This window comes from Cibotium barometz, chromosome 44 (genome assembly GCF_041138505.1).
Source record: "Cibotium barometz isolate CiBa-2024 chromosome 44, ASM4113850v1, whole genome shotgun sequence".
Taxonomy (NCBI): domain Eukaryota; kingdom Viridiplantae; phylum Streptophyta; class Polypodiopsida; order Cyatheales; family Cibotiaceae; genus Cibotium; species Cibotium barometz.
The window spans coordinates 26,936,992-26,953,587 of NC_141089.1; the positions used below are offsets into that span (position 1 = coordinate 26,936,992).

The 16,596-nt window shown below is 43.1% G+C and overlaps 1 protein-coding gene across 10 annotated transcripts in view; it reads left to right on the forward strand.

Moving 5' to 3' along the window:
- LOC147613136 (WAT1-related protein At4g19185-like) overlaps positions 1-7,897 on the forward strand; it is a 70,683-nt gene extending 62,786 nt beyond the window's left edge. The window contains exons 7-10 of one of the 10 annotated variants that reach the window (XR_015263365.1): positions 6,538-6,700; positions 7,012-7,067; positions 7,346-7,625; positions 7,716-7,897. Coding sequence is in view for 6 of the 10 variants with exons in the window: in XM_086782417.1 (XP_086638543.1) it covers positions 6,538-6,700; positions 7,012-7,047 (199 nt within the window). In the remaining 4 variants the exon portion in view is untranslated. Of the gene's footprint in view, positions 1-6,537; positions 6,701-6,802; positions 7,068-7,263 lie in introns of all 10 variants that reach the window. The other 9 variants (XR_015263366.1, XR_015263367.1, XR_015263368.1 and 6 more) reach the window with 9 other exon arrangements.
- The last annotated feature ends 8,699 nt before the right edge of the window (positions 7,898-16,596 follow it).

A 16,596-nucleotide genomic window follows, 5' to 3' on the forward strand; every position in this document is an offset into this window, starting at 1 on the left:
AAAACTTGTCTATGTGGGTGGAGTATGCCTGGCATATACCCACAAAGGATCTGATGTCATAAGTAGTTTGTGGTACTTCCCAATTGACAATCTCGGCCACCTTGGCCGGATCAAGTCGAATGCCCTTGGCACTGATAATGTATCCAAGGTAGTGAACCTTGAACAAATAAAATTCCGACTTCTTCTCATTGATGTAGAGCTTGTTGCTTTCACGCAACTTAATGAATCAATGTCATGCTGCTTAGTGGTAGCTGAAAACACTAGTATGTCGTTCAGAAATATGAACACACACTTTCCTATTAAGTCCCTGAACACACGCATCATCATGCGGTTGAATGTGGTTGGGGCGTTCGTCAAGCCAAAAGACACGACCACAAATTCATTGTGAGCATGTTTCGTACGGAAGGCTGTCTCTTGGAGATGCTCCCCTCAACAATCCTCACGTGGTGGTACCCACTCTTTAAGTCCAATTTCGAGAACACCTTGGCCCCATTCAACCTCTTGAGAATATAATCTATTCGAGGCATCGGGAACTTACTCTCGATAGTTAGCTTATTGAGTGCACGTGTTACCATTTTGGGCATCTCCAGAATTCATGTGTGTGGAAGGGTGCACGTGTTACCATTTTGGGTATCTCTAGAATTCATGTGTGTGGGAGGGCTTTGGATGCCCAAAAGATCAAGAATGTACAAGCTTTGGGAATGGGGGATTATCTAGTACAGAGGACCAAGTGTTCGTAGGATGGCCCATGCACTCGAGACAGTTTCTTGGACACAGAAATGGGTTTTGGAGCTCAAGTGTCAAGTGGAAAGTATGTATGACGAACTCTTGAGGATTTGGGGGAGATCGAGTAATGAAACAGGTTTCTACATGGTGCTTCCATGTATTTCTCATGTGGTGGAACACAAGGAGATCATCTTCTAAATTTTAGGAAAAGTTGCTATTTTTGGCAATCTCTGATGGAATTTCCGTTCGTGTCATTACCTCCAAAGTTCGGAGATCGAGTATTGCCAAAGCATCGTTGTGAAATTAGCTATCATTTGGGATATTTTTAGAGCTGAACATTGTGGCATGGCCTTTGGATTTGGGACAAGCGGATAAAAGGATAAAAGTGAGACAAGTGTCCTCACACTCGTCAATTCAGCTTTACACATGGCATTGTAGCATTTTCTTGCTTATTTGAACATGAGAGAGTTATCTTGGGCGAGTTTGAGCTTCAAGCAAGTTTTTGCAGGCTGAAAACTCTAATTTTTCACCATTTCTCTTCATTTCTAAGCCGACCATAGTCATATCCAGCTTGGGGAAGATGATTTTCACTACTCTACACCATCTTGCACACCCCAGATGGTTGAATTTCAGGTAAATAGTCCTAAAGCTTGCTGAATTTTTTGGTTTTTTGCGACATAGAGACTGTTATACAGGTTTATGAGCCCATGAATGAGCCACATGGGCTGGTTTACAGGTTTATGTGGCTCATGAATGAGCCACATGGGCTGGTTTACAGGTTTATGAGTATTGGTCATGTCTACTCAAGTGTTCGTAGCATGGTCCACGCACTCGAGACGGTTTCTTGGACACAGAAATGGGTTTTGGAGCTCAAGTGTCAAGTGGAAAGTATGTATGACGAACTCTTGAGGATTTGGGGGAGATCGAGTAATGAAACATGTTTCTACATGGTCATATATTTCTCATGTGGTGAAACACAAAGAGATCATCTCCTAAATTTTAGAAAAAGTTGCTATTTTTGGCAATATCCAATGGAATTTTCGTTCGCGTCATTACCTCCGGAATTGGACAGAGATCGAGTAATGCCAAAACATTGTTGTGAAATTAGCTATCGTTTGGGATATTTTAGAGCTAAAGATTGTGGAATTTTTGGCCTTTGGATTTGGGACATGTGGTGGATAAGAGGATAAACGTGAGACAAGTGTCCTCACACTTGTCAATGCACTACACATGGCATTGTAGCATTTTTTTTTGCTTATTTGAACATGAGAGTTCTCTTGGGTGAGTTTGAGTTTCAAGCAGGTGTTTGGAGGCTAAAAACTTTGATTTTTCACTTTCTCTTCATTTCTAATCCCACCATAGTCATATCCAGCTTGGGGAAGATGATTTTCACTACTCTTCACCATCTTGCACACACTAGATGGTTGAATTTCAGTAAAACAGTCCTAAAGCTTGCTGAAATTTTTGGTTTTTTGCAACATACAGGCTGTTATACATGTTTATGAGCTCATGAATCAGCCACATGGGCTGGTTTACAGGTTTATGAGTTCATGGATGAGCCACATGGGGGGATTTACAGGTTTATGTGCTCGTGGAAGAGCCATATGGGCTGTCATACAAGTTTATGTGCATATGGAAGAGCCATGTGGGCTGTTATACATGTTTGTGCGCCTATGGAAGGACATGTTGGATAGCCATATTGGACGAAGGACAGGTTTATGATTGTATATGGATAATCTGGCATCTCCCATGGGGAGAGTAAGGCCCTCAAAGCTTGTACATGTTATATTTCTCCTTGGATAATGAAATACTCCAAGGGAGGGGTCGGCCCATTCCGGCCTCTATGTGGTGTTATATGTGCAACTTTTATTTTCAGCTTTGTGGATTGTTTAATGGCTGTGATTAAATGCTGAAATGTTTAATTATGCTCATGGTCAAGTGATGCATGCCCACTCCCGTGCTTCCTGAGCAAGTTAAAGCACGATAATCGACACACAATTGACAAGACCCATCCTTCTTCTTGACAAATAGGATTGGTGCTGCAAATGGCGACACACTAGGACATATGAAGCCAGATTGCAACAATTCTTGGAGTTGGCGGTTCAACTCCGAATCCATTGCCTTGGAAAGGCGGTATGGAAACTTGTTCGAGGGATTTGAGCCTGGGAGGAGATCTATTCTGTGGTCCTCCGGTCTAGACGGGGGAAGCTGGGGAGGGAGATTATCTTCTGGAACTTGTCATGGAGAACATGGTACTTCTCTGAAGCACTGGCCACTGTCTGGGTAGTCTGGATGTAAATCATCGCACACTGTGCGTCTCTCTTGATTTCTCGTTTAGCCTGTAAATGGCTTATGAGAGGAAAGTTCGGGATTCTTGGCTCACACTTAATGGTCACTGGGGCTTGTTACACATTCTGACTAATCTCGAAAGTGTGCTTGTACCAATCGATATCTAGCTGGAACTTGTGAAACCACTGAATTTCCAAAATTATGTCTGCTCCTACAATAGAGGCAACCATAAAATCATGGACAAACTCTATGCCCTAAATAACTAACTTAGCACTTTGAGCCTTGAACTTGATGCTCGTCATCATGGATGTGCTAAAACCCTTAACTTTCTTGTCCACTGAAGTCAAGACGAAACGAGCTCGCCAAGCGGCGTGTTCCGTGACCTCATCCTTCGTGCTACCACTGTCAAACAAGACGACGACTCTCTGGCCACCTATGTAGCCAAAGGTCTTGAGCAATTCGTTGCGCTCATACTCCTGGTCATGGGCGCCCTTCTGCTTATCTTCGAGCTCCCGGCTAATGATTGCAGCAACCGGAGCACTGGGATTCGAAGAACTAGGGACAGCCACTGGGGTCTGTGTGGGAGCAGGACTCACCATGGAAGCCGTGGAGGCTGGGGTGGTTGTCTGTGGAGTGGTAGTCTTCTTAGGGCACTCCCTAGAAGTGTGTCCTTTTGTATGACAAAAGAAGCACCTACCCTCCTCCTTGTATTGAGCTGTCTCCTCAGCACTCAATTTACCACCGGTCTTGCCTGCTTGAGCTTTCTGGTCTGTAGTAAGCTTGGGCATATCGGTTGAGTTCTTGGAGCCAGAGGCTCCCGTGCTCTATCCTAGGGAAGACCGTGTTTGGTTCTGGCCTTTTCCTCCCCGAGGCAGTTGCCTTGGGAGTGGCAGGCTGGGAAGTCTTGGGCTTTCTGCAATTGTGCTTCATTTCAGCACTCTGCAAGAGCGAGAGTCTCCACCACAGGTACCAAGGTTGCCACCAAAGGTAGAGTCACCACAAGACCCCCTCTGCAATAGGTAATGCCCACTAGAGAAGAAAACATAGCCAAACAAGGGGCTGCAAGCCTGAAAATACAGGCCGACCAGTTCCACACTCCAATAGAGAAAAACCGCTAATGAGAAGGTACCTTTAGGCTGAAAGCGATGAAACCCAAGTGAAGGTAGAGCGACCAGCAGCAACTGTCCAGAAAACGCAGCAACCAGAGGGCTGCAAATCTGGAAAAAAACGCAGAGGTGAAGGGGCTGTAGATAGGGCAAAATCTGGGGCAGCAGAGAGAACTCTGAACCTAGAGCGATGATACCATGAAAAAGTGCATAGAGCGGAAGCATACAAGCACTAGAGTGTGCTGAGAGAGAGTGCAAGAGAGAAATATGAAGCAACTATGCTGAATATACTGCAATGAAACAATCCCGAGCAAGAGACATAAAAGGTCTCATCAGTGAGGGATACGAATCAAGACTACAAGATGGAAAGTGAGGGAGGCAAGCCCACCTATAAATAGGTAATGAAGGGCTGGCCGACTGGAGAAAAGTTCTGGTCGACTAGACAAATCAGAGCTGGCCAACTGGGAAAAGTCACCCAACCTGGGAAAAATACTAGGAAAATAGTGAAAAATACCAAGAAAATGGGGGTGGCCAGCCCACAACCAAGGGCCATAAAAGGGATCAAAAGGGGACACCGTACATGGGTAGAAACTAGGGATGAATATGCTAACACTTGCTTCTTCCTCCATGCGAGACGTCGAAAGATCGCTTGCGCCTACTGGTGAGTGGTGGAGCCTAGAGCAACCTCCTACTGCAGGCGGGCACGGGTCTCACGGCGCTCCTCATCATACCAGCTGTTCTGGGACTGTTCTGTGGAACAGTCCCACTTGGTTGTCAGGGAGTGGCTCTGGTGTGTGGGAAGACAGCTGCGGCGGATTTATGGTGGCTGCAAGCTGTGTGGTAAGGTCATCAAGTAGGATGTGTGGTGAGGCTGGAGAGAGTGTGGAAAATGTGGGCAGAGTAGACAGAAGAGGTCTCCCTGGTGAAGTGGTATCTCAGGTGGCAATGATGTGGTAGAGCATGTGGCTATGTGGTGTACCTGCATGTGAGGGAGAAGGGTAAGTATGCGTGATCAGCTGCAACACTGATGGGGCAGGGTGAAATGGTAAAGTCTGGGATGAGTGGTATCATGGAGAGAGAGCCCACCAAGTAGTCCACCGTACTGGAAGGGTAGCAAGTGAAAGAATTGGAACTAGGCCATTGGGCTAGGCCATTGTAAATGGCTAGTCTATGAGCCCCACCAAGGGCCAGGAAGTACTCCCCATAGTGCGTGCAGGTCACCATGTCGTGTGATCTCCACTTGAGATCCTTGCCCACCATGTTGATCTCCTGGTACATGGGATCATCTGTCTCGAAGAAGGGTACCTGTGCACTGGCAGTGCGGGCATTGAAGTCTCCGGCAGGGAGGATATCCCCTAGGCTCCTCTGTTTATAATATGGCCATTCCTCCTGAGCTTCTAGTGCCTCCTGCTGTGCGTGGCTGTGGGCGGTGGACCGACTCCCATTTATATCCCCCCCTCGGGTAGTCGGCTCCCTTGGCATTGGTGTGTCTCTGTATGTAGGACCATGTCACGCCCTCCAAATGTTTCCTTAAGCAGACCTGCATCTGTTCGCATAGCGCCATTGCAGTTCCAGATTACAATCTCTAGCTTGGTCTCATAGGTTGCACACCGTCATGGAGAGCGCCGCTTGGTGATAATCACCCTCCCATCTCTCTACACTGCCCACTTCCCTGCCTTTCGCGCTACTAGTATGTGCGGCATGCACTCCCTCTTGTGTGCGACCTGGGCTGGTGTGAGGTCATCCTCAAGATAAGACTTTTCCTCCTTTAAGGTCCACCCTTTGGTGAGGAATGCCTATGTCGCCTCCAAACCATCAAACTTGAGGATGAATGCGCGCTCCTTTGTGGTGTCCTTGCCCCTTTTCCATGCCTCAACGAAGGGGGTGTCGGGAATTCCCATCTTCCTGCATTCCTTCCATCCCACCGCTCACATATGGTGCTCAGATCTTCCGTCTCTTCTCCTCTTCAAGCATGTCATGATGATGTTCAGAGTTGAGGGTGGGTTTCGTTGTTTCTTGGCGACCTCGATCCAATTGCCCGCTTCCTCCACCTGCCTCTGTGTCTTTTGGATCATTTCAGCCCATGTGGTTGCCTCACTGGTAATTTTCTCCTCCTCCTCTTGGAGGGTCTTCACTTGCTCCCTAAGCATACTCAGCTCATCATTAAGAGATGGTTGAATTTCAGATTATTGTTTTCTGCTTTGAGTGCGGAGGCTTGGACTTCTAACCCCGTGATGAGCAGGGCTTGTTGGTTGTTTTTAGCTTCCACCATCCTAATCGATTCTCCCCGCATCTCGTTTTAACTGGCTCATCAACTGTGAGAGAGAGAGAGAGAGAGAGAGAGAGAGAGAGAGAGAGAGAGAGTCCGTGTGTGGGAAGCTAAAGCCTCTGTGGTATTGTGGAATTACATTTGCAGTGTTCTTGGTGGTGCTTTGATTATTGTCGGACTTTATTGTGTTACTTGGGGCCGAATGAAAGCCGAAAGGCTCATGCCTTCTGTTCCTCATCGCCAAAGCACAAGAGCACCCGAACTGGAGAATAGAGACTCAGATATAAATGTGATAGATCCTTTGATTAAGGTGCCTTATTACAGGAGCCACGTGCATTTAACAGCCTCTACTTTTTCCTTATCTAGAACAAAAGCAGATAAATTGTAGAAGCATTTTGGTGGATTTTTGCAGTGGGAAGCTGTGTCATGATGTGGTGTGGTTCTGCTACTGTCCTACAGAGTCGAGCTAATTCGAAGCCCTGATTGAGGAGGCGTCCTGGATGTTAATGCATTGTGTGAAATGCATGGGACTGTGTCTTGCATTTTTCTCTATATTGTTGTTGTTGAAGAGTTTGCACACATTGGGCGGTTACTAAATGTAGAGATTTTATGCTGTGGCAGGGACCCATGGAGTCCACCAGTCTTGAGGGGGCGTGACAATTGTATCCATTCCTGAGGTAAGTTCTCTTTGCAAGGCACTTGCTATAGGGTTATAGACTGATGAAACTTCCAAGAGGCTTATAAAGTGACCCATTTAATTAATTAAACCCTGGTGCCAAAATGTTAATTTCTATCTTAATTTTGCTACATTGGCCTTGGGGGAACAAGTGTTTAGACTGGTAGGCCTATGAAAGCGTTTTTCTGCATGGACAGGAAGCAGACCTGGCTACCTATGAGTGAATAGTATTGACATGATTCATTGAAAGGATGGTTTGACCGCCTGACTGCCTTTCAGCTCTTGCAGAAGGTCCGAAGATGTGCTGCTGTGGAATGTCGGAAAAGTGAATGGTACACTTGTGCTGTTACATATATCATCGAAACAATGCTTCAGCTGCAGATGCACTACTCATTTGAACGTGGCATTGCTTAGTCAATTCTGAGTGGAGTGAGTGCCTTATATGTATGCCCTATGTTTATAAAAAAATAAGGAAGGATTCTATTGCAGTAAAAGTGGAGTTATAGCTGCCCGAATGTTGTTTTGAGCTTGGACATGCAAAAAGGAGCCTTTCTATTTAGTGAGAATCGCTTTCCTTAAATTATAGAAACATCTTCACTGTGTCACTATAATCAGTGGTAGACTTATTTCTATCATTATTGTTTTTCAGAGAGCCATGCAAGTGTGATCCCATCTTGTGAATTGTACCCCTTCCTCTTGCCATCAAGACCCACATGGTTTGAGAAAGCTTGGCACTTTTTGGCTCATGTCTCCTGCATTGTTTGACAGGCTTCTAAGAGCATTTAACAGGCCCAACATTGGTTGAGTTACTAAGAGCACTATTTTCTTACTTGTAAGCCACCATCAACCCCCAAGTAGTGTAGAAATGCCTTCTGTCAAGAGAGAGTTAGTGATGTGTTACAAAGTGGCTGGCCAAAGCTCCCACAATATCAAAGGATCTAGAAAATGCTAATTCAGCAACCCCCAATCACACCCAACTGCACCCCCCTTTCGTGGATGAGTTGGAAGATGGGGCTGTTTGGATAAAGTGAGGTGATTTTTGTAGTAGTAGGCTACCATTAGTATGGAGCAAGGAGAGTTTTTCATGTACACATAAATCGATGATATTTTGTAGCAGGTAGAGAGAGAGAGAGAGAGAGAGAGAGAGAGAGAGAGAGAGGGGGAGAGAGTCCACTTAGTTTGCCTCACAAGTGAATGTATGTCTGCTCATTCCCACCCTCCATGTGTGGCATATCATGGCCTTGGTTTTGGTGAGAGAGAGACCATCACGACCTAGGGGACACACTTGACAATACTTGCACATAACTCTGTCATCGCATGTCTCATGGGCCATTTGACTCCTTGTAGACGTTCAATCCTACAAGCTTGGAGAACTACCTAAATTTTGCAAGAGACTACTACAAAGGGCTCATAAACCTCTTATGTTAGTGATGATCCACCCGAGCTACAAGCCATTGAAAGGTGGAAGAGGGCTATTTTGGCATTCACAACTTGTTCATGTAATCCTCACAAGCTATGATCCTCAAGTAGAAGAAAGAGGATGTAATGAACCTCAAGTTGCACTTGGAGACGGTGGAAGAGATGTGAAAGATCTTTTATTATCCCAACACAACAAAAACAAATTTGCTGGTCGGGAAGCCACCAAGAAGGAGTTGCTTGCAACCATAGAACAGCAACATGGCTAAGTTTGAAACCCTTCAAGTGGCACAAGAATGCTACCAAATGCTTGAATGAGGCTCGCTAGCAACAACTAGTGGCAAAGGAACAGGTGGAAGCATCAAAGAGGAACATGAGATCGTGCTTTAATTAAAGGTTAACAATGGGAAACCAAGAGATATAGCAGTACACTTGGCTAAATGCTCAAAACGATGACACATGCTCTTAGGGAGAAAGACAAAGAAATCTCCACCCTATGTAGATAAAAGTTGGCAAGGGCATCAAGCAAGTTCCCAGAGCTCAAAGATCGATTCAAATAGGTACTCGTCCAAGCAATAGAGATTGGTGACTATCCAAGCGCTCCAACAAGGACTATCTACTAATCCTATAATCTTTCATTTTCAAACACCAAGCATCTCTTTCCTTTAGCATCACATAAATTGTCACAAACCACTAAACACAAAGCACTTCCAAAGAGTTCATTAACCACACAATCACCCAACTTGTGGTGACCATGGCTTTTTTCAATGAGTTCATCACCTTGATGAGGACATCTCAAGAATGCCGACACATCTACTAGTCCTTAGCTTCAAATCATGTCAAATCATGGTGTTGAATCCTTATAACTTCCTCTATTCTAAGTGACAAAAAGGAGGAGACTAGACTTGAGTTAGTTTGTCTTACAAGAATATTTTCTCCAAGTATTTACGTAGCTTGCAATTCAAATGAACAAAAGTATACACATTGAATTAACACACCATAGTATAGCATAAGAAGAAGAAAAAACTTATCAACAGTTAAACAAGAGCATTGGGTACAATCTCTTCCCTCGACATGTGTGGCTTCTCCTCACACACATGGTATTTATGTTACCTTTGGGCGTTTGTTTTACATATAAATAACCTTGTACAAAGTTTTTAAGGTTTACACATGACAAAACCTTTGCCCAATGATAAATACAAATGGGCCTATACATATAACTACCTGTGCACACACACATAAAATAATCATGTGTACATATACATAAAATCTAGCCACATGATAGCCTATAAATGATCAATTAAATGCTAATACAAAAATATCATGATTAGCACATGATCATCTTCACACCATCGTCAATCCACCATCCGTATGATACCTCAATCGGCACCCTCGTACAATGCGACACCTCAAGTGGTACCCTCGCACATCTCACTACCTATACTCATAGACATAATCCATGTTAATTAAACAATCAATTGAACACATCAATCAATCCCAACGTTGTCATGAGAAATAGGCAACCATAATACAAAATCACTCATACCCACTGGCGTAACAGACACGAGCGTCCTCGATATAAAATAAATAATAGAATTCCTAATAATTCAAGAGTGATTTTTGTAACATTCCCTCTTGTGCTGGGGTTGCAAACTGACCTTAGTTGGGTAAAAAATCAGTGAGAGGATGGCTTCATGATTAGTGTAGAAAACTCGAAACTCGATCAATACAAAATGCGGACATGCAACAATTCAATCAAATGAACATATGTAAAATGAGTCTAAGTGTCCCATACCACAGAGGCACATTCCGCCACATAAGATGGCACAAGATAGAAGACATAAATGTGTCTGGTGTATCTACATGAAATCAATTTGATGACGCATCACTAGATTAACACCATATATTGTTGAGAATGCAAGCTCATCTAGTCATGGTTAATAGGTGGCACTAGCCGTGTGTGGTGTGACAACTAGCATTAGTCATGTGTGGACAATAAATGGCCGTGTCCAGCTAGCCATGTATGTGGACATTAGCATTAGGGTTATTACTAATGTGAACTTGTCATTATGTAGTGTGTGTGGAAATGAGATAATAAGACTATGGCTTCTCTCTATGGTGATTAGCATAATGAAACATTAGGGTTTGCATCTATTTGTGTGATCCTCTCTTGCTTCTATTCTTCTATCTTGGTATTAGAGCCTAGGAGTGCTGTTATTAGGATTTTGTGAGTGAAGAGAAGTGAAAGAAGAAAAAAGCTGCGAAGGTCTCCATTGAAGCTATGTGGAGCAAGAAGAAACTGCGGAGCACACCAAACCAATAGATCTGAGAGCTTGGCCTATTGGGTAAGAATAACTTAACACCCTTGAGCAGATTGTAGGTCATTTGACAAAGTTTGAGCAAAGAGTGGTCTACCCAAAGCAAGTGAAAATAGGTTTCGCAAGCTTTTCATAGAAGCTGTGAAGCAAGAGAAGTACATGTACTAGCAGATCTAGGAATGTATTTGATGTATCTTGCATTGGAGATGTAATAACAAATGTATGAGCAACTTGATTCAAGATTTGGAAAGATTTATGTGTTTTCCCAGGTTGAAGTGCCCACTTGAGTGAATTATTCACTATCAAAGAGGGGCTCATTGGAGAGGTTCTACAACAAAAATATATCATTTGTACTACCTACCATCAAGTCCACAAGATTTACAAGCTCTTTGATGAGCTACTGAGGTGTGCCACACTTCAAAAAATCTCTACAGGCAGGTGGTGAATTCTCTGTAGACATCAAGCTGTGAATACAGCTCACTATGCTACATAGCTCAAAAACCTCATGTTGGATGCTTGGAAAACCTTGTACTAGGTGCATTTGAAGCCTTTGGGTGTCCCTCTACTGATTGCTAAGCTCACAAAAAGCAAAAATGAGTTGATTTTAAGTTGATTAACGTAGAATTAATAGAGCTGTTAATTGTGATTAGTAAAATAGAGACACTAATCACTTAAATACTCACTCATTTGGTCAAAATTAGTCCTATACAGAGCTAGAGCAACATGATAACAACTCAATGAATGCATGGGCCCTGAATTTGGATGAGATTTGAGTGAGGATTAGTGTCGATGTATGATTGTTAACAAGTTTTTGGTTAAAACAGTGAGCTATTTTTAGCATGTATTTGGCACTTGGTGACCTTGGATGATGTTTATATGCAACATGGAGCATGTGTGGATGTAAAGGCATATGGTATACACTTTATTGGATCATTTCCTGGTGATTTAGTACATTTAAAATCTCGGTATTATGCGGCATTGCAGCTAGATTTGACTGGTTGCACTGGACAGTGGATGTATGCGAATAAATGGACATAAAGCATCAAGGTTGAGCTTGTGTGGCTGCATTGAATTGTTTGAAACATTTTTGAAGTTGTGTTTGAGTTGAGCAAGGCTCATTTGTAGGTATAAGCTTGTGTGAGCGAGTTTTTGAAGGCAAGTTGACATTTGTGTGTTGAATTGTGCATAGTAAGATGAGTGATAGTCCAGATAAGATTGTTGGGGAAAAGCTTGATAGAAAACAACTTTCGGATTTGGAAGTATCGCATGTCAAAATTTTTGAAAGGAAAAGGACTTTGGAATTTAGTGACAGGTGAGGAGACGGAACCAAGGGTTCTACCAATTAATGTAACTCCAGCTTAGCATATAGCACATAGGAACTGGACAGAGAGGGCATTCAAAGTACTGCATTATTTCCATTGGTGAAGTTGTATGATACAACTACTCAACCAAAGAAGATGTAGTTAAAGTAAAAGATACATAGTGTGACTCGAAACAATAGGAACATCAATGACTATATGCAAGAGATTAAAGGATATGTAGATTCACTTGCATCTATTGGTGCTCCTATGGAGGATGATGATTTGGTTGGCATTATATTGAATGGTTTGGGCAAAGACTACAAGGCATTTAAAACCTCTATTAGGGTTAGAGGTGGAGATTCCCTGGATTTTGATGAGTTGGTCTCTTTGCTTATTGTGGAGGAGATGAAACTCGGGGTCGGTACTTTATCTAGTACCAGTGGGCATGCAAGAGGGACTAGGCATTCTACACTCATAGAGGTGCTAGAGGTAGGAGGATATTTAGTTCAAGAGGACATATAGGTGGACATGGTTGGTGAAAGGCCACCATAACATCAACAGGATTCACAGCCATCATTTGGTGCACATGGTGGTGGCAGAGGTTTTTACCCTCATGTTAGAGGGAGGTCTAGATCTCGTGGTAGAGGTCTTGGCAACAACCACACCCAACAATAGAATATGCATGGCATTGAGTGTCATTATTGTGGTAAACTTGGACATATGGCTAGAGATTGCTACAAAAAGAAAAATGATATTTGTGGCAGTAGAGTGCAACATGGTAATCATGCATCATCTAGAAATGAAGGACATACATATCATTTGTTTACCATGAAGCATGTGATGGGTACTATGATGTTGCGCAAAGAGAGTGATGAAACATGGTATATGGATTTAGGTGTATCAAACTACATGACATGCCATGGAGAGTGGTTTGATAACATGATGTCTATACAAACTCAGGGGTATGTTGTTTTGCAGGGTGAGAAGTTCATATTCATTGGTTATGCACAAGATAGAAAGGCTAACAAATGTTACAATCTAGACACTAGACAAGTGCTCATTTCTAGAGATGTGGTGTTTGATGATTTGGCAAGTTGGTATAAAAACAAAGAGTATTTTATGACATAGATGTAGATGTGTATGTGAACCTACCAAAAGAGAGTTCTTCCTCATTGTCTGGGCCAGGTGAAATATCTAGTGGAAGTGATAATGTAAGTCCATGAGTCAGGAAGGTTGAGACATAGCAGTGTGAGCACAAGTGGAAGTTTTATTGAAAAAGGCAAAAAGAAGGTTGAAGGAATTGGCATAGCAAGTTATGCGTCATCTAGCTTGAAAATTCTAGATGAAGAACTTGGCATCCTAGCCTCCTTACATACTCTAGGTGTAAGGCAAGAGAGATATGTTCCTCCACATGCTAGGGTGCGGGTGTACAGAGTGATCCAAAAGTTTTGAGAAGGTCACAAAAGGATAAGGTATCTAGTGGAGAGATTGACATATGAAGGGTATGAAATACATTATGCATACATTACATCAATGGTGAATCATGTGGGACCATCATGTTTTGGAGAAGCTATTGGAAAGCACGTATGGGAGAAAGCAATGGATGCCTTAGTACGCAATGATACATGGGATTTGGTTGCATTACCAAGTGGAAAGAATGTCATTGGTTGAAAATGTGTGTGTAAAGTGAAATGTAAGTTGGATGGATCAATACAAAGGCATGAAGCAAGGCAAGGGATATGCATAGACACATGGTTTGGATTATGATGAAACATTCAGCCCAATCGCTAAGATGGAAATAGTGAGATTTGTGATTGCATTGGCTATGTCAGAAGGTTGGGAAATGCATTAAATGGATGTAAAGAAGGCATTTCTAAATGGTGAATTGCAAGAAGAGGTGTTTATGGGGAGTAGCCAACCATAAGGTTATGTGCATCCTGATTATCCCACACATGTATGTAAGTTGAAGAAGGCTTTGTATGGGCTGAAGCAAGCACCACGTGCTTGGATAGACAAGATAAGCAGGTATCTCATAAGAATTGGTTTTCATGTGAGAACATCAAATTCGTCACTATATGCAAAAAAGACAGCAAATGGTATGTGGCGATTGTCATCTATGTAGATGACTTGATTAGTGACAAGTGATTCAAGCAAGGATATTGCTAATGTGGAATCTTCATTGTGTGGTGAATTTGACATGAAATACTTGGGAGAAATTGAGATACTTCCTTGGCATTGAAGTGAAGAAAACAAAGAAAGGTTCAAAGGCAATATACATTGAATATACTAGCAAAATATGGCATGACAGTTTGTAAGCCAATGAGCACACCATTGGAGTAGAATGTAAAGATAAGGGCTGATTGTGGTGAAGACATTGAGGATGTAACAATGTATAGAAAGATGGTTGGTAGTTTAATATACATAACTATCACTAGAACATATTTATGCTATGTGGTTGGGCTTGTGAGTTATTGAAACGGGAAAACATGCGAGACCTCAGGAAGCATGCCAATAGAAAAACACAGAATCGAGAGAACACCAGATTGGGTCCCAACTGCCCTCCCAAGTGTGTGCCAAAAGCATCCACGCTTGAGTATTGTTATAGTATTTTATTCCATCAAAAATAGATTACATGGCTATTTTTAGCCCAAGCTTGCTCTACAAGATTTCTTTTTACAAAAAATTGGATAAGAAAATATTTCAAAAATCTCACTCCCATGATAGTCCTCCTAGTTTAGGAGACAACTATCCTCGATTGTAACTATCTGCACACACGAGTGATCAATCAAATTAATTTTTCCCACATTGGATTCACTCACAATGTCATTAAATATTTAAGTGGATTCACTCCCATGTTGGATTCACTCTCAATAATCAATTGGATTCACTCCCACATTGGATTCACTCTCAATAATTAATTGGATTCACTCCCAATGTCCTCACACATGTCGCACGTGCCTTAGAGTTGATCGAATTCACTCACAGTCAAACTCACAGAACCTTTGCATGCATCACATGTGTCTTAGAGTTGATCAGGTTCACTCACACCATTAAGCATTGGAAGGTTTCGGGGGCATTGGTCAATCTAAAGGCATAACTTTGTATGTGTATGTACCCCATTCAGTAGCAAAAGTAGTTTTGTGCTGGCCTTTAGGGTTGATTAACACCTAATTGTATCATGAGAATCCATCTAGGAAGCCTATAGCTTCCTTCCCCGCTACTCTTTCCAGCACGTGTTTAGTGAATGGTAAAGGATAGTGGTCCCTTATGGTGGTGCCATTGACCTTTTTGAGGTCGACACACACCTTGACTTTTTCGTTTTTCTTGGGTACTATCACAATCAGTGATATCCACTCTGTACGTTCAATTTCATAGATGAATCTAGCATCAATAAGTCTTTCAATCTCTTCACGAACCATCTTGGAATATTTGGGGTTCATTGGGTAAGCTCATTGCTTGACTACCCTAGCTCCATCAACCATGGGGATGGTGTGTTGTACCACTTCTGGAGGTACGCCCTTCATATCAGTGTACTTCCAAGCAAAGCAATCCTGGAATTCGGTTAGGAGAGCAATGAGCTCTGCTTCTTCTTCTTTTGTAATGTCTTCTACAATGAACATGGGCCTCGGGTCTTTGCCTGGCCTACTGCCAAGTTTACTTCCTTAACCTTGGCTATGGGACTGTCCTATGAGGTCCCAGGTTGCCCAATGTTAGACCTTTGAGCTAAATCATATTGAACAAAGCGATCGACCATTTTGAAGGTCTTAAAGTGCTTGGGCACCTACCGTGTTTCTTTCGCTTTAGCACTTTCCTCGTCAATTAGCCTTTTTGTGAGGTCCCCCGCCCGCTCTCCGGGGCTCCTGTCGGGTGGCGGAAGCGGTGTCGGCCTCCCGTGCGGGGCGAGGTCCACACACTCGGGGCCTCGCCCACCACCACGGATGTCCGGGACGAGAGGCTAGCCCAGGTAGCCCCTCCGAGACGGGCCCGGAAGACTCCCCTTGCCCGAAAGGCACGGGCGATTCCGCCAATTGGGAAAAATCTTCTAACGGGGAAAATTACTCTAGCGAGTCAAGTCTTAACTAGATAAACTGATCTGACCAAACCTGAAGTCACATGGTCAGATCAAGAAGAGACTTGCACTTGGTCCATGGAATCACCGCTTTTTTCCTCATTTACGAGGCACAGCTGATGATCCCCTCCCACAGAACAAGGTCTTCTCAGGATTTAAAACTAAATAACGTAACTAATCATATCTAGTTGTTTCTCAGGAATCCTTCCATTCAGTCTAACCCCATCCGGGGCCCATGGGTTAGCCAACCACCCGACCACTGAATTGGTGGGATTCCTTTATAAAGATTTGATTGGGTTTTTGCCCGGGTCAGCCGGCGATTCATGCAAAAATCAAATAGGCATACCACATACACACCCAATATGAAATTGCCATTTATAACAGATTCGACTGGCTTTAAGGCAATCCTTGAATAAAATCATAATA